The 20,365-nt window shown below is 54.9% G+C and overlaps 6 protein-coding genes across 6 annotated transcripts; 5 read left to right on the top strand and 1 right to left on the bottom strand.

The window, feature by feature from the left end:
- Positions 1-634: 634 nt before the first annotated feature.
- CGCA056_v003671 (2-methoxy-6-polyprenyl-1 4-benzoquinol methylase) lies at positions 635-1,642 on the bottom strand (the record flags this gene model as incomplete). The annotated part of the gene is made up of 2 exons (XM_037318928.1): positions 635-1,304; positions 1,365-1,642. 2 exons carry the CDS (start codon positions 1,640-1,642, stop codon positions 635-637), a joined length of 948 nt encoding a protein of 315 aa, XP_037183130.1.
- An 815-nt stretch (positions 1,643-2,457) lies between these two features.
- Positions 2,458-5,152, top strand: CGCA056_v003670 (putative transcriptional regulatory protein; the record flags this gene model as incomplete). The annotated part of the gene is made up of 5 exons (XM_037318927.1): positions 2,458-2,483; positions 2,616-2,800; positions 3,106-3,405; positions 3,458-4,664; positions 4,720-5,152. The coding sequence occupies 5 exons, from the start codon at positions 2,458-2,460 to the stop codon at positions 5,150-5,152; spliced, it is 2,151 nt and encodes a 716-aa protein (XP_037183131.1).
- Positions 5,153-5,515: 363 nt separating this feature from the next.
- Positions 5,516-6,649, top strand: ilvE-2 (putative branched-chain-amino-acid aminotransferase; the record flags this gene model as incomplete). Its single annotated transcript, XM_037318926.1, has 3 exons — positions 5,516-5,593; positions 5,644-5,748; positions 5,801-6,649. 3 exons carry the CDS (start codon positions 5,516-5,518, stop codon positions 6,647-6,649), a joined length of 1,032 nt encoding a protein of 343 aa, XP_037184116.1.
- Positions 6,650-7,386: 737 nt separating this feature from the next.
- CGCA056_v003668 (putative transporter) lies at positions 7,387-9,182 on the top strand (the record flags this gene model as incomplete). The annotated part of the gene is made up of 6 exons (XM_037318925.1): positions 7,387-7,575; positions 7,641-8,063; positions 8,114-8,275; positions 8,341-8,674; positions 8,740-8,862; positions 8,926-9,182. 6 exons carry the CDS (start codon positions 7,387-7,389, stop codon positions 9,180-9,182), a joined length of 1,488 nt encoding a protein of 495 aa, XP_037184115.1.
- A 793-nt stretch (positions 9,183-9,975) lies between these two features.
- Positions 9,976-11,329, top strand: CGCA056_v003667 (2-oxoisovalerate dehydrogenase subunit alpha; the record flags this gene model as incomplete). The annotated part of the gene is made up of 2 exons (XM_037318924.1): positions 9,976-10,497; positions 10,556-11,329. The coding sequence occupies 2 exons, from the start codon at positions 9,976-9,978 to the stop codon at positions 11,327-11,329; spliced, it is 1,296 nt and encodes a 431-aa protein (XP_037184112.1).
- Positions 11,330-13,798: 2,469 nt separating this feature from the next.
- Positions 13,799-19,735, top strand: CGCA056_v003666 (putative ubiquitin fusion degradation protein; the record flags this gene model as incomplete). Its single annotated transcript, XM_037318923.1, has 5 exons — positions 13,799-14,163; positions 14,220-14,320; positions 14,381-19,288; positions 19,341-19,490; positions 19,539-19,735. 5 exons carry the CDS (start codon positions 13,799-13,801, stop codon positions 19,733-19,735), a joined length of 5,721 nt encoding a protein of 1,906 aa, XP_037184111.1.
- Positions 19,736-20,365: the final 630 nt, after the last annotated feature.

Here is a 20,365-nt window from a genome sequence, read left to right as displayed (position 1 = left end):
GACACGATTATTCTTTTTCGGTTATGAAGGGAGAAAGGGGGGGCAAAGAAAATAAGTGCTACCAATTCTTGTACGCGTACCTTAATGAGATGAATAGGTGGGGAAGGTCTCTCGGTTTGGGATGTTGGTCCTCGGCTCAGCTTCCCATTTTCCATGTTAGGAGTTCTTCGTCGATGAGAAATAAAAGGCTTTACGGCTTCGGTGGAGTTGAGAGAAAAGCCAGATTTAGTATTTACCCCTGTCGTCCGTTTTCATCATGATGATGGTGAGGTAGACTATGGTCTGGTGGGCTTCAGATAGAGGCAATTCATGCTGTCTAATGTATTCTGGTCCTTTGTTGCGACCGATGTCCTGTTGCCGTTGACCTGTGATGCGATACAGTCAGTCTGTGAGATCTGCACGCCATCACTGGTCACCGGATAGGTCCAAGGTATTGTTGTACAAGGCCAGCGGCCATCTCATTTACATTCATCTTGTGTAGGGAGTCTACCTGATAGCCGCACCGTCTAAGCAGCATCGTTTCTTTCTTTTTTTTTTTTTTTATATAGTACAGATCCAGCATTGTACACGTCTGCCTCCCCGATTTCAGACCACGTTCGTTTCTCTATCCTCCTCACGTCATCATGCCTCCCGCTTACGCCTTGATGGGCTTCATGCCCTTGTGGATGGCCGCGACGCCACCGGTGAGGTTCTCGTAGCCGTCGCCGGCGACAACGAAGCCGGCGTCCTTGATCATGTCGCGGAACTCAGTCTGGCTGGGGAAGCGCTCGATGCTCTCGACGAGGTACTGGTAGCTGTCCCTGTCGCCGGCGACGAGGTGGCCGATGAGGGGGATGGCGCTGAAGGACCAGCGCTTGTAGACGGCGTTGAAGAGGGGGTAGTCGTCGGCCTTGGAGAACTCGAGGCAGGCGAAGACGCCGCCGGGCTTGAGGACGCGGTGGGCCTCGCGCAGGGCGGCGGGGATGTCTGTGAAGTTGCGGATGCCGAAGGCAACGGTGTAGAGGTCGACGGAGTTGTCGGGGACGGCGCCGTCGGGGAGCTTCTCGGCGTTGGCCTCGAGCCAGGAGAGGGCGGCCTGCTGGGAGGCCGGGAGGGACCTTGAGCGGTCGCGGCCGACGGCGAGCATGGAGGGGTTGATGTCGGAGATTGTGACGCGGACGTCGGGGTTGCGGTTGATGTTGTGCGCCGTGTGGAGCATGCGGAAGGCGATGTCGCCGGTGCCGCCTGCGATGTCGAGGATGTGTTGCGGGGTCGGGGGGTTGGTTGCTGAGAAGCCCGGCTGGAGGGAGTTGACGAAGTGGTCCCTTTGGGGGGCATGTGTGTTAGTCGTGGGAGAGAGGAAGAGGGAGGGGGAAGAGACGTACTTCCATACTCTGTGCCAGCCAAAGGACATGAGGTCGTTCATGCGATCGTAGGAGTCGGCGACGCTGTGGAAGACGCCGGCGACGCGGTCGGCCTTTTCGGACTCGGGGACGGTCTCGAAACCAAAGTGTGTCGTCTTGTTCGTGCCATTGGCGGAGGAGTCGGTGTTGATGGATCGGGAGGCGTATGGGAAGGGTCGGGAGAGCGATTGAGGGGAGGAGAACTGTTTAGAGAGTGCGCGCACGCTCAATGGCGTGCGGAGGGCTCGTCTGATCGCCATTGTGACTGAATGGCTATGGTCGTGAGGGAGCGCTGGTGGTCCTGGGTATCCGGGAAGTCAGTCGATCAAGAGCTCTCTCGATAGAAATTTTGGTGGAGCATTCGCAGTGGCTGGTGCGACGCTAGAATGGTGTCTCCTGGGTCTAGGACAGGGGGTCAAGCCACATCTCCTGGGGAATGGGACGATCACCTCGATGCTTCATGTGAATTTCGGCAAAACAAAAATGGACTCACCTTAGACAGTGGCAGTCGCGGTGACTGTAGTAGTCTCTTCGTTTTCAGTGCCCTCGCGCTCCTTGTTGTGGGCTCGATGCTGGGCGAGCAACTTGGCGAATGTGTGGACTTGGTGACGGGCGTAGTAAGCGATGACGCAGAGGAGCAGCGTGATGAAAATAACCAGAATGGCGATTCTTCCCGCCGGGCTTACCATTTTTATGTGTTTCGAAGGGGATACTGAGTAATGATGTGGTGTTTAGTCGTAAAAGGTGCTTGGCTGTGTGAGGTTGACGATGAGCTCAAGTTTTGGTGGAGGAGGGGATGAGTGCAGTTGCTCGGTACGCGGAGTTGTGCTGGTCGCGCGTTGCTCGGAAGGGTCTGATGTTTTTGTTTTCTCATTCTTGGAAATGAATGCCTTCCGAATACTTCTTTGTATTCCTCCTAGAGTTCTCACCTACACGCAACGGCCGTCGAGAGATGCCTCACTTACACCCCACTGTCAATCCGCATACACACTGATAACGGCAAGTGGGGTCCTCGATAAAGAGCTTCGTTGCAGGGGCTAATTTCTCTTGCCGCTCTAGGCATCAAAACCTCGAAATGTCGAGACTAGTCTCCTCAAAAAAGTGAGACAACTTCTGCATTTCTTTTGCCGGATTATGACAGAATATGCCATATGTTTCAAGACTATACTCAGCACACCTAATGAATTTGGAGGCTTTCGTTTGCATCACAAACAACTGCAGTAACTGACACAGCGGCAATAAGAGACCGCCTATTTTCCCTGTGCTAAAGCGACTACTTTTCCTGTGGCTATACTCTAATTACTCCACCACCGTCGATATCGTCGTCGTCGTCGTCGCTTCTATTGTTATCGTCGTTATAGTCGTCCTCGTCCTCGTCCTTGTCCTCCTCGTCGCTGTCGCTACTATCGCTTTCGATAGTAATAGTCAAGTGTACAGGAAATATAGCCGCGCAGACACAGGAAAATTAGGCGATCTCGGCAATAAAGCAGCGACGACACTTATTTAACCCCTGTTACTCTCTGCACTGTCCTTTAAACCTCTCTCGGCCCCCTCCGGCGTTGGTGGGTAACATCTTCACTGGTCACACCTACCGAATGCCTTCGACGTCAGATGGATCCGAGATGGGATGCACAATTCCCGCCCACTGTCTCTAAAGCCTGCAACAGATGCCACGCGCGAAAAGTGAAGGTTTGAGAAACCCCAGCGCCTCTACTAAAGCTAGTGAACCAAGCGATTGACTACTCAAAGTGTGACCTGAGAGTCCCCCAATGCTCGGCCTGCGAGAAACACAACGAGCAATGCAACATCACGGAGCGCGTTACTTATTCCTATGCTGCTGTGAAGAGTCTGCAAGATAAGATCAGGGATTTACAGGCTACAATCAATAGCCTCACCCAAGATGCGGAAACCCAGCCTGCCGAGGCCCCGGATGTCAGTCGTTTTGGCGACGTGCGCAAAGAGGCAGAAGAGATTGGCGTCTTGGCCATTGGGAGACCAAATAGCTACGCAGACAGGATATACAGTGAGTCGCTTCTGAGTTTTATTGACACTATTCGTATTGACTATAACCGCAGTGGGCAGTGCAACGGGTTCAACATTTGCCCGCATTTTCTTCAAACAAATCAATCTCGCACCACCCACGCCGAATACCCAGCTCTCATCCGCGTCTCTAGACCAGGACCTGTTCAGAAACAATGCCGCACTCCCGCCTCAGCCGATTGCGCGATTCCTTTTTGCTGCGTACATCCGTCGAGTTCACCTCTGGTGGCCATTCATCTCGCTTCCCTTTCTGAGAAGCACCATCGGCCACTTATACGAGGACCCAGCGAGATGCAGCCTCTACCAAAGGTTCCTGATCCTTATGGTTCTTGCCCTGGCATCTGCACACTCGGCTGGTAGCCCAGAATACCGGCGCATGCTAGACGTCAACAGCCCCGTTGACTATTTTCAAACTGGTCTGCGCTTCTTTCTCAACTTCCACGATCATTCCCGGGACCTCCAAGGCCTGCATTCGATACTTCTGCTGAGTCTGTGGATGATGGATTCGAATGTGAGAAGTCACGGAGATGACCTCTGGCATCTCAGTCGCTACGCCATGTCTGTTGCCATTGAGATGGGTCTTCATCGTCGGTCATCGTCCGCGGGCAGTTTGAGTACCGAAGACACGGAAATTCGTAACCGTACGTGGTGGTGCATATACAGCCTGGAGAGGCAAGTCGCGGTCATCACCGGTCGAGTCTTGTCTGTTCGCGAACACGCAATCGACGCGCCAAAACCGATGCTCAGCAGCTTGGATAATCTTTCGAGCTCAGAAGCACAGGCGGCACCTGTTGCTCACCGACTCAACGTCCAACTCTTCAACCATCTAGTTCGACTACGCCGAATCGGCGGCCGTGTGCTGGAGTCAGTCTATATCGCCAGAGGACCCGATGGCCGGGCGTCCAAGACCACATTTCAACAAATTTGTGATGAAATCGAGAAGATTCAACAAGAACTACAAAGCTGGAAGCGAGATATTGAAGGTCTGGACGTCAAGGGCACGCGGGAATACTCGGAGATGAAAGTCGAGTACGGCCTTCTTCTCTTGCTCATGTATCGGCCATCGCCCACCTTCATGATTCCATCACGGGAGATGGTCGAAATCTGCTCTCGAGCTGTATCTGGGACCGTACGCCAATGGTTGAAGCTAGAAACCCAGCATGGCATAGGTGCCGTTTGTCGGTGTTTCCGTCATGTGCATGGAGTTCTGATGGTAGGACTGGCTGGGCTTTATTGTGATTGGTAAGTCTCCTCAATGTCACCGATATTGTGCCGTCGTTGTTAACGATCTTTTCAGGCACACCAAGACTATGGCTCGAGATGCCGATGCACACGTGCTCCACGCCCATGGAAACGACGTGGCTGCATGCATCGATCTTATTGAACGCGGCATTGCTTGGATGAAAGAGGACTATCTCCTCAAGTACCGCGATCTTCTGCAAGCCACGAGACTCAAAGTATACGGGCCCTTGGCCTGGGAACCGACGAGCCCTCAAACACGTTTTACGGACTTGAGGCCGCCGGCTGGTACTGCTGACACCCTCGGCATATTCGAACCGGACGACATGCAATCTCAGCTCTTTTTCCAAGGGGAGGGATTGGAAACCTATGTCAACCAGGTCACGGGGTATTTCGACAGCAGCCAGGTCAACTTGGACGAGGGCCTGACGGCGTGGTATGGTTCGTTCCTGGACGAATTCCAACCAACCCAACCTGCCCAGCAGGAATGAGCTAGTGGAATTGCATCAGCGGCCCAAATGACTTTCGGATGAAATGACGATTCATAATATCAACCGGGCTTATCGGGTTTATTGACGGCGACGCTCCCCAGAGTCAGGAGTCGCGGTGGAGGCCGAGCAGAGCGGGGCCAAAGCCGGCCAAGTCCAGGCACTTTCTCGGTGTCGACCGAGCCCTTGTCGCCGTTTTTTGCAGCTTTGAACTTGCGAATCCGGGTAACTTCTGAGGATAAATGTGAACCAAGTCTTGTTATCAGTTGCGAGCCTCTCTAACTCAACTCGGACCTAGACGCCAAGACAGATTTCACAGAGCTTATCGAACTACATTGACAGTCACCCCGGACCATCGAAGACACCATGCCTGAGTCGGAATCGAAGAGCCAAGCGGCCAACAGCCACACCTCTGTTCTCAACCCCAAGAATGCAACCATTCTGGTAAGTTTGTCTCGTTGACAGAAAAATGTGGCAGTGCTAATGCTGTACAGGTCGGTATTCGCGATGGCGTCACCAATGACTTCCGCCTAGTCCCAAGAGACAAGGCGGTGGTATCAGTCTTTGACTCCAACTTCCTCATTGGCGATGGCATTTGGGTATATGATCATGGATACTTCACAACACATCCAAACTGATGATTTAACTCAGGAAGGAATCCGCGCGGTCAGGGGTCGTATCCAATTCGCCAAGGAACACATCAACCGCCTATTCCAATCCGCAAAAGCCATGTATATGGACCTAGGCCTGACAAAAGCCGACCTCCTATCTCTGCTGCACCGTACCATCGACGCAAACGACATGGGCGACGAGCCTCACGTCCACATCCGCCTCGTCGTCAGCCGCGGCCTCAAGTCCACTCCCTACCAGAACCCGCATGTCAACATCGGCCTGCCGCTTATCGTCATCATCCCCGAGATCAAGGCCGTCGACCCCGCGGCGAAGGAGCGTGGCCTGCGCCTCGGCACGACCTGGGTGCGTCGCGGCCCGCCCGACGTCAAGGACGAGCAGTGGAACCACATCTCTAAGGCCACGGACGTCCAGGCCTGTGTCAGTGCCAACGTGATGGGCGTCGACGAGGCGTTGATGCTGGACATGCAGGGCTTCGTCAAGACTTGCAACTCGGTCAACTTCTTCATCGTGCGAGGAGACGAGGTCTGGGCGCCGACGAAGGACAACCAGATGCAGGGCATCACCCGCCAAAAGACCATCGACGTCTGCCGCGCTGCGGGAATCACTGTCAGGGAGCTCGATTTTGCGCTCACCGAGGTTTATGGAGCTGATGAAGCGTTCTGCACGGGCACTTTCCCGTCACAGATCCATGTCACCGAGGTCGATGGACGGAAGATTGGGGATGGAAATAAGGGTCCTGTCACTGCGGCCATTCAGAAGTTGTACGCAGCAGAGGTGACGCGGGATGTCTCCAGGCCAAGGGAGGCTATTTTGGCCGACTTGGAGACACCTCGAGATCTTAGTGTCTTGAAGCGGTTGAAGTTGTGAATTTCTGTTCAGCTACGCTCAATGATCGATAATTTGATACCAAGATTACATACATATATGCACATATATATATATATATATATATATATATATATATATGGCATTTGAACACTCCTTGTGTCGTTTCCCAACTTTTACCTAGGGGCCGTTCATACCCAACGGATATCCCATAGACTAAGGGTGAAATTGGTTGGACTGAACGACTCATCCAATCGCATCCAAAAGTTTTGTTAGGTGACAGCATCAACCGAGCGTATGGGGGCCGACTTTGACTGAGATTCCCCAATAATCCGATCGGCATATTATTCCACATCATCCATGTCGCGGACAGTGGGCGCTGCTCCATGACTCGGATTCGGACTGGTCCGAGATATCTCTGTCAATCACCGAACGTCGTCTCGGTGGAGACCGATACTGATTGCGTGATCCCGTAGTGCGATTTCGTCAATCAGTGTTGAACGCGTTCTCCATATCGAAAACGACAACCTGGATTTCCATTACCCAAGATAATGGATGATGTGAGAAGGCGAGGTGAAATATCTGCGCATACCCTTTTGAATATCTTGGCCTTCATGGCGATTCCTCTCGTTTCCTGTTTTTGAGTCTTTTACCCGGCTTCATTCCTTATTTCGATTCGGCCAGTGGGTTCCGACGTTTTGTAAGAAAAGAGGTCATTTCGACTTACACGGCATCTCTGCATTTCCCGCATCTGACACCGTTGGAGACGACTTTTCAAGATGGACCCGAAACCGGTGGCCGACAGCAAGTTGACGGAGCCTGCAGTGCTCAAGGATTCTCACGATGAAGTGCCCTTCGACCAATCCGAGGCGCTGAAGCCGGCAGTGAACAGGCGGTTGCTGATGAAGACGGATCTCGTCGTCCTGCCCTGCCTCGTGATCAGCATGACGTTGGCCTTTCTCGACAAGGTAAGACGATGCCAATCGCCAAACCGAACGTAAATGCCAGCAGCTGACACCCGGCATTGAGATAGAACGCGCTCGGTTTTGCCGCAATCTTTGGCCTCAGGACCGACGCCAACCTCAAGGGTCAGGAGTACTCGTGGTTGGGCAGCATCTTCTACTTTGGATACCTGGCCATGGAGCTGCCCAGCCTGTGGCTCATCACCAAGGTGCCCATTGGGAAGTACATCAGCGCTTGCCTCATTCTCTGGGGCGCCGCCATCTGCCTGATGGCGGCTTGCCACAACTTTGCCGGGCTGGCGACCATCCGCGTGCTTCTCGGAATCTTCGAGGCGGCCCTGCTGCCGTGCATGTTGGTGCTGAACTCAACTTGGTACCGCCGCGAGGAGCAACCGCTTCGGACGGCGCTGTGGCACAACACATTTGCTGGTGTCTTTGGCGGTATCTTGTCGTATGCTATCGGCAACATCAAGGGGTCGTTGTCTACATGGAAGGTGGGTGCTGTTCACGGACTGGAAATTGAATGCTGCTAATTTGATATTAGTACATCTTCATCATCTACGGAGCCGTCACCATCTTCACCGGCTTCATCATCTTCTTTGCCCTGCCGGATTCCCCTGCCAAAGCCTGGTTCTTCACTGAAGAGGAGAAAAAAGCAGTCATCATCCGTCTGGCGGAGAACCAGACGGGTGTCGACAACCACAAGGTAGGTGACATGGGAATTTCCTTGTCTGAACGAGAGAGGAAGCATTGCTAACGAGAAGGCTCCAGAAATTCGACAGGAAACAAATCATCGAAGCCCTGAAGGACCCAAAGTGCTGGTGCGTCTGGGCCTGCGGCATCGGCTACGCCATCGCCAACGCGGGCATCACCAACTTCAACCCGCTCATCATCGCGGGGTACGGCTTCAGCCAGACCAAGACGGTGCTCATGGCGACGCCGCAAGCCGCCGTCGCCATGGTGGCCGGCGCCGTCCTGACCGCCATCTCGCACTTTGTGCAGAACCTGCGGTGCTTCTTCTGGATCATCTCCGCCCTCATCGGTCTCGCTGGCGCCGTGATGGTGCATACCCTCGATGTGACTTCTGCGCGCAACGCATCGCTAGGTACGGAAACGGATGCCGCCACCCTTTTTTTATGGTATAGGAGAACGAGACTAATGAGAACCCAGCGGGCGTGTACATCATGGGATTCTACAACGTTCCGTGGGTGTTTATGCTGAGTCTCAACTCGTCAAACACCGCGGGCGCGACGAAGAAGAGTTTCATGGGTGTCTCTGTCGCCGTGTGCTATGGTGAGTCGTATAAAACCCTGTCGGGGCGTTTAAGAATGAAGACTGATAGACCTTGTGTCGTAGCCATCGGAAACATCATCGGTCCGCAGCTCTTCCTCTCCAGCCAGGCCCCGAGATACCCCCTGGGCATCGGCGCGATGATGTTCGCGTTTGCCCTCATGGCCGTGTCGGGCGTGGCATACTACGTCTTGTGTGTTTTTGAGAACAAGCGCCGCGACGCACAGTATGGTATTCCGGAAGACAAGGTCCAGGCTGGCCTCGAATCTGAGAGACAGGATAAGACGGACTGGGAGAATAAGGGATTCCGTTACACCTACTAGATACCCTTAATATATCGAGGCAAACGTTTGCTTTCTGGTCAACGCTATTAATCATCCATATTGTGGCTAAGAAGCAAATGTGAAGGATGCATCGCAATGTCAGTGCAAATACTCTCACGATCCATGCTCATCGGATATTCGGTCTGCGGCCTTCACCGAAGAACCGTTACGGTGCCGCATCCGTACCGCCAGCGCAGCAAGACATGGACTCACCGCAATTAAAAACGGTAAACAGCCTCATTTATGCGACGGGCTGTCAGTTTGATCCTCAAACAGTAGAAAAAGTTGAGCTCAAAAGCGCCCCCCAGACAGGTGTATCCAGCACGGGGGAAAACATAACTTTAATATCAGCGCCCAAATTACGATGCATCTCGCAATCACCTCCCCTGTCCAAGGTTCGTTCGGTTCCTTATCGGCTCCTGCCACACGCGGGGCGCGGGGTGGGTTGCGGCATGGGACGGGTGGACAGGGCCGGGGGATGACGCTGCGGATAAGGAGATAAACGAAGGACAGCAGCTCGGCTCGCTTTCCTTCGGCTCAGCCATGACGTCGCAGCGCCGGCCGACGATAGACGACTCCCGCCGTCGTGAACAAGCCGCTGCTGCTAGATGTCTCGGCTTCCCGCTCCTTCGATCCCTCTTTGTTATCGTGGGATTGAGTGTCCAATTCTCCTGCTGCCAGTCTATTGAGAGTGCCGTGTGTCTGTTCAATCGCAGAGATGAGGTCTTGCAAGATGCTTCGCAGTGCACCCCTGCGCGGGGTCCTTCCACGAGCCTCCCCGGCGACCGCGACGATGCCCTTCGCAGCAACCCCGAGCCGAGCTGCGAGCAGCCTCTCCCAGCGGCCCAACGCGAACCACGTCTCCTTCCCGGGTGCCGTCAAGAGCGCCTTCACGAGCACGCTCAAGTTCGAGACGCCCGGCGAGTACCCGGCCGTGCCAACCTACCGCGTCGTCGATCAGAACGGCGCCATCGTGGACGACTCGTTCACGCCGGACCTCGGCGAGGAGGAGGTCGTGAAGCTTTACAAGGACATGGTCTTCATCTCGGTCATGGACCTCATCATGTTCGACGCGCAGCGCCAGGGCCGGCTGAGCTTCTACATGGTCTCGGCGGGCGAGGAGGCGCTGAGCGTCGGCTCGGCCAGCGTGCTCACGCCTGAGGACGTCATCTTCTGCCAGTACCGCGAGCAGGGCGTCTTCAAGCAGCGCGGCTTCACGACGGCGGACTTTATGAACCAGCTGTTCGCCAACTCAAAGGACCCCGGAAGAGGGAGGAACATGCCGGTGCACTACGGTAGCAAGGAGCTAAATATTGTGGGTGCCTCTCCATTCCCCCTGACTGCCTCGCCGTGACTAACCATTTGATCAACAGCACACGATTTCGTCCCCGTTGGCGACGCAGCTGCCGCAGGCGTCGGGGGCGGCGTATGCATTGAAGATGCAAAGGATGCAGGACCAATCGGTACCTCCGAGAGTAGTCGCGGCTTACTTTGGCGAGGGCGCCGCGAGTGAGGGCGACTTCCACGCCGCCCTCAACATCGCCGCCACGCGGTCGTGTCCCGTCATCTTCATCTGCAGGAACAACGGCTACGCCATCTCAACGCCGACACTGGAGCAGTACCGGGGAGACGGCATCGCCAGCAGAGGTCTGGGATACGGCATCGACACCATCCGGGTGGATGGCAACGACATTTGGGCCGTACGGGAGGCCACCAAGAAGGCGCGTGAGATGGCGCTAGAGAACGGGGGCAGGCCCGTCCTCATCGAGGCCATGACTTACCGCGTGAGCCATCACAGCACGTCGGACGACTCATTCGCCTACCGTGCCAGGGTCGAGGTGGAAGACTGGAAGCGGAGGGACAACCCGATCACGCGGTTGCGCAAGTGGATGGAGGCCAAGGGCATGTGGGATGAAAACAAGGAAAAGGAGTGCCGCGACTCCACGAGACGGGAGGTCTTGAAGGCATTCAAGGAGGCTGAGAACGAAAAGAAGCCGCCCATTCGGGGCATGTTTGAAGATGTTTACGAAGAGCTGACGCCGGACTTGAAGCAACAGATGACGCAGCTGCGGGAACACCTCGACAAGTACCCTGACGAATATGATTTTAATGAGTTTGAGGGCGGCAAGGACAGTCTGAAGGCGTAGACAGAGGTGTGCTACTCACGCGATATCTTGGTGTATGACAAGAATTACACAGACGGAGTTCTCGGCGCCGCAGACATGTAGGGCTTTCAATGAATAAGCGAATAGATGCCAAAAACGGTGACCGAGCTTCAGTGAGCCTTTTTCTTGGTGTCCATGTTGCTTAGAAATGACCAAAATCGACAGCCCCATCCACATAAAGTCCCTTGATGGCGCAACAGGAGTCGCAGATTCCGTCTATCCACTCTGCTTGAATCAGCTCCGTCAGAATCTGGGGCCCTAAGCGCAGGATGTGGAGGTGCAAACGGAGACAGGGTTCCGTAATGACATGGCGCTATGCGGTGCGCTAGCGGAGCGATAGGCATGTTTGCACTGCTTTCCGGGCCTGCCAACCACTGCCAACCTCCTGTCACCGGGATCAAGCTGCCAATCTCAGCACTGTTGCTGCATCGTCAGGATGTACGGTCGGACGCTGGGAGGGCGCTGGCAGCAGTGGCTTTGGGTTCCTGGGGCGGGCGCCCAGCGTGGTGGCACGTCCCTGATTGACACCCTTGGACGGACCCAAACGGTGGGCGTGGCAATGGGAGACGGTATCATGACATAAGGGCGGCTGGCGTGGTTGAGCCAAGGCGCTTTGCTGCAGGGATCCCCCTCCGACTGTTGAGTTGGTGGTCCCGCACGCCCAGTGGCTGCTACCTCTGAGCCGTTCTCGCAGGAGCAGCAAAGAATGGGTGGCACGAGGAGGAATATCAGAGCCGCTTGGTACGTGTTGAAGCCTGAGAAGGGATTGTGTGTCTACCGGCCAGTGCCTTCTTAGCGGTGGTGCGCGTGATTGATAGAGAAAAAGGCGTCCCTACCGTTAGGTATCCGGCGAGTGTGTGTGTGTGTGCCAAGGTGTGTGTGAGAGAGTGTCGGTGTCGGCCATCAGTCATTTCAGTGCGAGCTGTGTCCGCATGGTCCAGGTCCAGGTTCAGCCAGTTCCATCCGGGGCCAGTCACCTTTCCTCCATGCTTGCTTCCAGTCCTGCATAACTTCAAGCCATAACTGCAAACTCCCCATTTGCAGTATCGACTTTTTTTCGACGACGCCGACGACAACGACGACCAAGACGATAGCGACGTCCCCTGGTAGCGACCGCCGAATGCCCCTCGACTGTCGATGATTCCCCACGACCGAAAGATAGCTCGTTCGATCAGTTGATTTGGTCGGCCGACAGCTCTCCCTCTCTCCCCTCCCCTCACTCTACTCTCTCCAACGCCCTTGCTCCGCTGGCCGTCTCCGAACGACGGGGCGATCACGTTCGAACGCACACCCATCTCATAGCATCGATATACCGCCGTCCCAATCGCCAGCACTGCTCCAAGCTGCCCTGCCTCATGGCGTAATCCATGGCAGAACGAATCGCCGCTGCAAATCCGCGCTCCAGATTGGTAGTCGACCACGATCCCCCCGCGCGCCTCCCGTCAACGCCGACGATATCGTCCTCAGGATCGGGCTCTCCCGCCTTAGCCTCGACTTCGCCTTCCCAAAGGTAGGTCACTTCTTTTCCCCTGCTCCGGGTTGTTTGTTTCGATCCCCTTACACTGCTTTGTGCATCGCGAGAAGTCGAAGAGAGGAAGATATCGGAGAGTGAAGAAGGCAAGAGAACACAAAAGAGGAAAGAGGCATCGAGTAGCAGCCAGCAGAGGCAGAAGCAGAAGCAGCAGCCCTGCTCTGCTGCTCAAAAGCAGGAGGAGCGTTCAAAGTTGTGTCGCGGGGGCAGTCACCACCAGTCACCGGTCACCGGTCACCGGTCATATCGGGGCTTCCCTCCTGTCTGCCTGCCTGCTTGTCTGCCTCTACACCACCTGCCCTCGCTGTTCACCTTCTCATTTGCTTTATTTTGATCCTCAAAACCAAATCACCCGGTCTCTGCCTCAGGACTACCCTGGTGTACCTACCTGGGTTCCCGGCTGGCCTGCTTAGAAAGCTACCTGCCTCCAGCCTGGTACCCGACCTGTTGGATCTCCAACTTAAGCGGGCCTGGTCTGTCTACTTGTCTACCTACCTTGCCTTTCGGTACATTCAGGCACCACACTGCACCGCACCTTGTCTACCTACCCTCAAGGGCCAGGGAAAAAAAAAAGAGGCCTTATTTCCCAACATTGAAACAACGCCTGCATCGCGCCGTCTACCATCCGCGACGCCGCTTTTCTGGTTCTCTGCCCGACACATCTCTCTTCGTCTCCTCCTTCGTTCCTTCCGCCTATCTTCTCTCCTTGGGTCATTTCTAGATCGATGCCACCGACCCCTCCTCGTCTCCCCTGGTCCATCAAATCCACCAGACCTTACACTGTACACCAGCATCCACCCTGCACCCACACTATTCCGACCCTGGCTGGAGACACAGATGGCTGGCGGCATTCTGGACTGCCAACCGACCCTTCTCTGATCTGACTTGATTCTCGTTTTTTTCTTTCGTTACTGTCGGCCATGCCTCGCAAAAACCAGTCACTCATGTCTCCTAGAATAACTAGATCATCTGCTCGACAAGCGGCAAATATCGCAGCTTCATCGACACAATCCGCTACAGGCGCCGATCCCGCCGCGAACGCCCCTGCAACCGCGAGCTCCAGTCCTCAAAACCCTACCGCCTCTGCGTCACGGAAACGAAAGGCTCCAGCTCAACCACCCAGCCCTACTCCGGGAACGCAGCAATCCTCGACCGCCTCGACCAGAAGATCGAAGCGTCAGAAAGTTGCTGAGCCTCCTCCGCCACCTCAACTTTCTACACAAACACCTGCTCCTCCTCGTTCCAAGAGGAAAGACAAAGCAACCGCAGCCATGTCGAGCCCAGAGTAAGTCCCACGTGCTCAATTCATCTCGGAAACATCACCCTGACAGTGTCCAACAGCACCCCTTCGGGCCCAGCGAACACATCAGAGAACACCGTTCCGTCAGGGTCCTCGAGCCGCAAATCGAGCAGAAGCAAGAGAACCGCCCCGAGTGCAACAGGTACATCAAGCTCAAACAACCGTTGGCTCGTGGACTGTAGTACTGACTCGAGCCATTCAGATCCGTCTGCCAACACATCAGGCTCTTCTCGTCGGACAAAACGAAACGCTACGAACAACGCCGATCAAGATACTGCGATGACGGGCACAGACGAGGCAGAGAAGGAAGGAATCCCCCCTCCACCGCCACCACCCCCCGAACATAACGACGACGATGAAGATAGTGACGACAATGACGACGACGATGATGCTCGGAGGTACGACGACGACGATGATGCTCGGAGGTACGACGACGACGATGATGACGACGACGATGATCCGTTCGGCGGTTTTGGAGGACCCGGAGGTCCAGGAGGACTGTCCAGCACCTTGCGAGCACTCACAGGCATGATGTCGGGCTTATCCTCCCGACTGCGCGAGCTGTTGAGCAGCCTGCGTCAAAAGGATGACCCCTCGATGCAGCTGATCGCCCTACAAGAACTCTCCGAGATTCTCCTGGTTTCGAACGAGGACAATCTGTCCGGCCACTTTTCGCCAGATTCATTCGTCAAGGAGCTCGTCATACTGATGCAGCCTAATGAAATCACTGGGGAGGAAAACCCCGAGATTATGCTCCTGGCCTGCCGCTGCCTGGCCAACTTGATGGAGGCTCTGCCCGCAAGCGTCGCTAACGTTGTTTACGGAGGTGCGGTACCTGTCCTCTGTCAGAAGCTGCTGGAGATATCCTTCATTGATCTCGCCGAGCAAGCCCTGAGCACCTTGGAGAAGATTTCGGCCGAGTACCCCTCCAGCATTGTTCGCGAGGGCGGTCTGACGGCCTGCCTGTCGTATCTGGATTTCTTCGCGACAAGCACCCAGAGAACAGCTGTGACTACAGCCGCAAACTGCTGCCGAAACATACCCGAAGACTCGTTCCCCGTCATTAGGGACGTAATGCCGACTCTTCTCAACGTTCTCAGTAGCAGTGATCAGCGTGTGGTGGAGCAGGCGTCTATCTGTGTCTCTGGAATCGTCGAGAGCTTCAAATATCAGTCCACGAAGCTCGAGGAGCTGGTCAGCGTGGACCTTTTGAAGGCTGTTCTTCGGCTACTTGTACCAGGCACCACCAACCTCATTGGGCCTAACATCCACACTCAGTTCCTCCGAGTACTCGCCTTTACAGCTCGTGCCAGCCCTCAGTTGTCAGCAGAGCTTTTCAAGCTCAACATTGTCGAGACCCTCTACCAAATTCTCACGGGCGTATCTCCGCCCAGCGGGACCGAGGACGTTGCCTCAAAGCTCGACAGCGTTGTCATCATGCAGGCGTTGATCCACCGGCCAAGAGAGCAAATCATCGAGACACTGAACGTCATCTGCGAACTCCTTCCCAGCCTTCCTCGCAACGCCGATCCCGCTTACGGTGACTTTGTTGATATGAATATCACGGAGCCTATTACGCCATCCTCGACCGCTACTGGCAAAGCACGCAAGTCGCCCAACGACAAGCGCATTGAGTTGCTGAATGGCTGCAAAGCGGAGGTCCGCCGCTTCGCTCTCATCTTGTTCCCGACGCTGACAGACGCCTTCTCGAGCACGGTGAACTTGAACGTCCGTCAAAAGGTACTCACTGCACAGCTGAAGATGCTTTCCAACCTCGACGAGGGCATTTTGGGAGAATCTCTGAAAACTGTTCCCTACGCCTCCTTCCTTGCGTCGATTCTGTCTCAGCAGGATCATCCAACCCTGGTCATGCTGGCGTTGCAAGCTACAGAGCTTCTCCTCAGTCGCCTGGACGATGTTTACCGATACCAGCTTTACCGCGAAGGCGTTATTTCTGAAATCACCAAGCTCGCTGCAGAGGAGCAAACGCCCCCTCCTGCAGAGGCAAGCGCGTCACAGGAGACCAACAACACGGACGGACAAGCATCAGCAGAATCTGGAGACCACTCATCAGATAATGATGAATCTGAAGACGAAGAGGAGCACGAGGAGTCTGACGATGGTGAAAATGAAGAGGACAATGAGAACGAAGCTCATCCAGACGACATCTCTGGGTCTCCGGTCAGCTCTCGGGGGTCTACCATGTCACTCGACGGACCACCTCAACACTTCTTGTCATCAGACGGACAGTCTATGCGAACCAGAATCCGCGATGTTGCTAAGAAGTTCCTGGAAAACCATGAGACCGAGAAGCATGGTAAGACCATGAAGAAGAGGGCCGCCAAGATCCTCTCCAACCTCTCTGATCTGGCCGAGGAGATTGAAGCATTCTACGTCCACAGGACAGCAAGCAACCTTGCACCAGAGAAGGGTACCGAGCTGTTCAAGAGACTAGCTTCGTCATTCGACGCGGATGTGCTGGAAAGCGTCACGAGCGCGGAACTGCTGGCATCTGGTCTTGTCCGAGTTCTTCTCGATGTTTTCAGCAACCCGGACGAGGAGCTGGCCCGAGCGGCACAGTCAACCTTCTTGCAGGTTTTCATGGGATATTCGGTCAAGTCCAAGCCCAAGACAGCGACGGCCGACTCGCCTGCGACCCCTTTCAGTGTTATGGTCCACAAACTCCAGGATCTGCTCAGTAGGTCTGAGCACTTCGAAGTCATCACAGTCCATCAAAACACCTTTGACGGCAACCGAAGCAGTGCAGCGTCGATGCTCGCAAAGCAGATCCGGCTCAGACTTGTGGCAGACGATGAGTCAGAGATTCCCCGTTCTTACCGTAACATCATGGTATCAATCCACGCCATTGCGACATTCAAGTCCCTGGATGACTATTTGCGACCTAGGATCAGCTTGTCGGAAAGGCCGCGAGGCTCTAGAAGAGCCGACAACCTCTCTAGAGCCCTTGCTTCACTCGCAGGCTCGGCTGGGCTCCCGTTGAGCCACGCCGCAGCAAGACTTGCTGAGCGTGCATCGGCTGCGTCCGCATCAAGCCCCGTACCGCCGCCGCCCAGCGTTCCCACACCTGGTGGCTCGCGATCCCTCCGCAAGACCAAGTCCAAGTCGACGCCGCAGTCAGATACAGCAGCAACGCCCGACACCTCGTCAAGCACTAGAGAGAAGGCCGTGCTCCGCAGATCGACACGCCGTAGTGCCGTAGCTTCGTCAGACAGCCCGGCACCCTCCAGACCCCCTCCGGAAGAGGACGACGACTTGCAGAACGCTCTTGAATGCGCAGACGAGAAGCAATTGTCCGACGACGAAGAGATTGGCGGCAGCAGTGCCCTCGACGCCATTGTCGGAGATTTGGATGAGGATATGGGCGAGTCGCCCGGCCCTGAGCCAGGTGCTGTCAACATGGAGGTCGCAGCTGGCGGTAAGGTGACTGCACGCAAAGATGACGGCACACGAGTTCCAACGCCATCCCAAAGCTCTCTTCCGACCCGCACTGGCGGACTGCCAGCCCCAGCGACTCACGAGACGCCCACGCCCACGCCCTCAGCCTCTTCTCGGGCCTTGTCATACGCTGCAGCCATCCAATCTGTGCCTCAAGATTGGCACATCGAGTTCACCCTTGATGGTAAGGTGATCCCGAGCGAAACCACAATCTACCGCGCAGTTCACACATCGGCTCTGAATTCGGATGAGCACTTCAGCCGCAGTGTCTGGTCTGCCGTTCATCCCATCAAATTCAGACGCGCTCCTGGCCCGCCACCCGCAGAGACTTTGTCTTTCAGCCCCAACACCGAGGCCAACGCCGAAGAAAATGGAGATGGAAATGTGCCCGCGTCACTGGCGAAGCACCCGTCTACTGCCTCTATCCTTCGTCTGCTCAACATCCTTCACGACTTGAACGCAAACATTGAAGACGTCATGGTTGAAGACAGCGAAAAGGATGCAGTTCGACTGAACATCGAGCCCCTGTCTCAATTTGTGAACACCAAGCTCACTGCGAAGTTGAACAGACAGCTGGAAGAGCCCCTCATCGTGGCAAGCAACTGCATCCCCAGTTGGGTAGAGGATCTGGCCAGACTGTACCCCTTCCTGTTTCCCTTCGAGACGAGACACCTGTTCTTGCAATCGACGTCGTTCGGGTATGCCCGGTCAATGACTCGCTGGCAGAACGCTTCCGCCAATGACGACGCCAGACGCGACCGTCGCGATCACGACCGTCCATTCCTGGGTCGCCTCCAGCGCCAGAAGGTGCGAATCTCGCGGTCAAAGATCCTGGAGTCTGCCCTGAAGGTGATGGAACTCTATGGTGCTTCACAGAGCATCCTTGAGGTCGAGTACTTTGAGGAAGTTGGCACCGGACTGGGTCCCACCCTTGAATTTTACTCCACCGTTTCCAAGGAGTTCGCCAAGAAGAAACTCAAGCTTTGGCGAGAGATGGACTCGAACGATTCAGAAGAGTACATCTCTGGGGCCAGTGGACTCTTCCCTCGACCGCTTAGCGATGAGGATTCGACTTCTCCCAACGGAGAGCGCATTCTTCAGCTGTTCAAGACGCTCGGCAAGTTTGTTGCTCGGTCCATGATTGACTCTCGCATCATCGACCTGAACTTCAATCCTACCTTTTTCCGCATTGGTGATAGCTCTGCCGCCCCTGGAGTCAAGCCTTCCCTCGGTGCTGTCAAGGTTGTCGACCCTGGCCTGGCTAGGTCTTTGAAGACCATTAAGAAGTTCGCCTTGGCCAAGAAGGAGATTGACGAGGACCCTTCGCGCACTCCGGCGCAAAAGGTTGCCGACACCGAAGACATCACCATCGACGGCGTCAAGCTGGATGATCTCTGCTTGGATTTCACCCTTCCGGGATACCCCGAGATCGAGCTCATGCACAATGGCGCCCAAGTCCGAGTCACCATCGATAACGTGGATTCGTACCTGGAGCGTGTCATTGACATGACTCTGGGCACTGGCGTTCGCCGTCAAGTCGATGCTTTCCGCACCGGCTTCTCTCAGGTGTTCCCTTACTCGGCGTTGAGCGCCTTCACCCCCGACGAGCTCGTCACGTTGTTTGGCAGAGTCGAAGAAGACTGGTCCCTTGAGAGTAAGATTACCTCCTCATTTTTTATTTGAGCTAGCACTGACATCCTCTTTAGCACTTATGGATTCGATCAAGGCGGACCACGGATACAACATGGACAGCAATAGCGTCAAGAACCTGCTCCAGACTATGAGCGAGCTGACGCCTGCGGAGCGCCGTGACTTCTTGCAATTTACAACCGGCAGCCCCAAGCTCCCCATTGGAGGTATGTTGTCCCGCAGACTTGGCTCGAATAAGGCTAACTTCATTTCAGGCTTCAAGAGTTTGACGCCCATGTTCACGGTCGTCTGCAAGCCTAGCGAGGCTCCTTACACTTCTGACGACTACCTCCCTAGCGTTATGACGTGTGTGAACTACCTCAAGCTCCCTGACTACACCAGCATCAACGTCATGCGGAAGCAACTGTCTACGGCGATCAAGGAAGGCCAAGGGGCATTCCATCTTTCATAGACGGTGTATCCTTCACCCGATACGAAAAAGCGGAACATATGAAAAAAGAAGAGAAATGAAGAGAAAGGGTTGGCGATGTGCCCACCGCAGTGAGAGTGCCCCCAACACACACTATGCGCCAACCAGGGCAGCGCTTCTACAGATCAGGGAGACACACGGCGTCTCCTTTGTGTCTGATGACAGTATTCCTTTAACAATAAAGACTTTATGGATGGTAACGGCCTGGCAAGGTACAGGGAAGGCGGATTGAAGGGCGAGGGAATATGGATGAAATCCCGCCCAGCTTTGCATGACAGGGTTGTTTAGGCGTCAGAGCTTGATTTCAATTTGCCTCCACGCTCTGGCCTCGAGGCATTTCTTTCCTGCATTGTTTTGGCACTGTCTCTTGGGTCAACCACCAGTCCCAGATGAAGCGTCACGCAAAGTGCAAATAGGGTTCTTTTCCGTAATTAGAATGTTGTTTGTTTTGTGGAATCATCAAGGATCGTTAGATTTGTGAAGGTTGTGTCGTATTGGACACGCCACATGCAGTGCAAAAGTCATGGGTGAACGAACTCACACGTTGCCACCGATTCCATCACAAAGGCTTGCGCGGATTATGAAATGCACCAATAAAACAAGTTTCATTTC

The sequence above is a fragment of the Colletotrichum aenigma genome (genome assembly GCF_013390185.1).
Source record: "Colletotrichum aenigma strain Cg56 chromosome Unknown KSG_Cg56_contig02, whole genome shotgun sequence".
Taxonomy (NCBI): domain Eukaryota; kingdom Fungi; phylum Ascomycota; class Sordariomycetes; order Glomerellales; family Glomerellaceae; genus Colletotrichum; species Colletotrichum aenigma.
The sequence above is the reverse complement of the archived record's forward strand: the minus strand, read 5'-3'. Positions and strand labels throughout refer to the sequence as shown.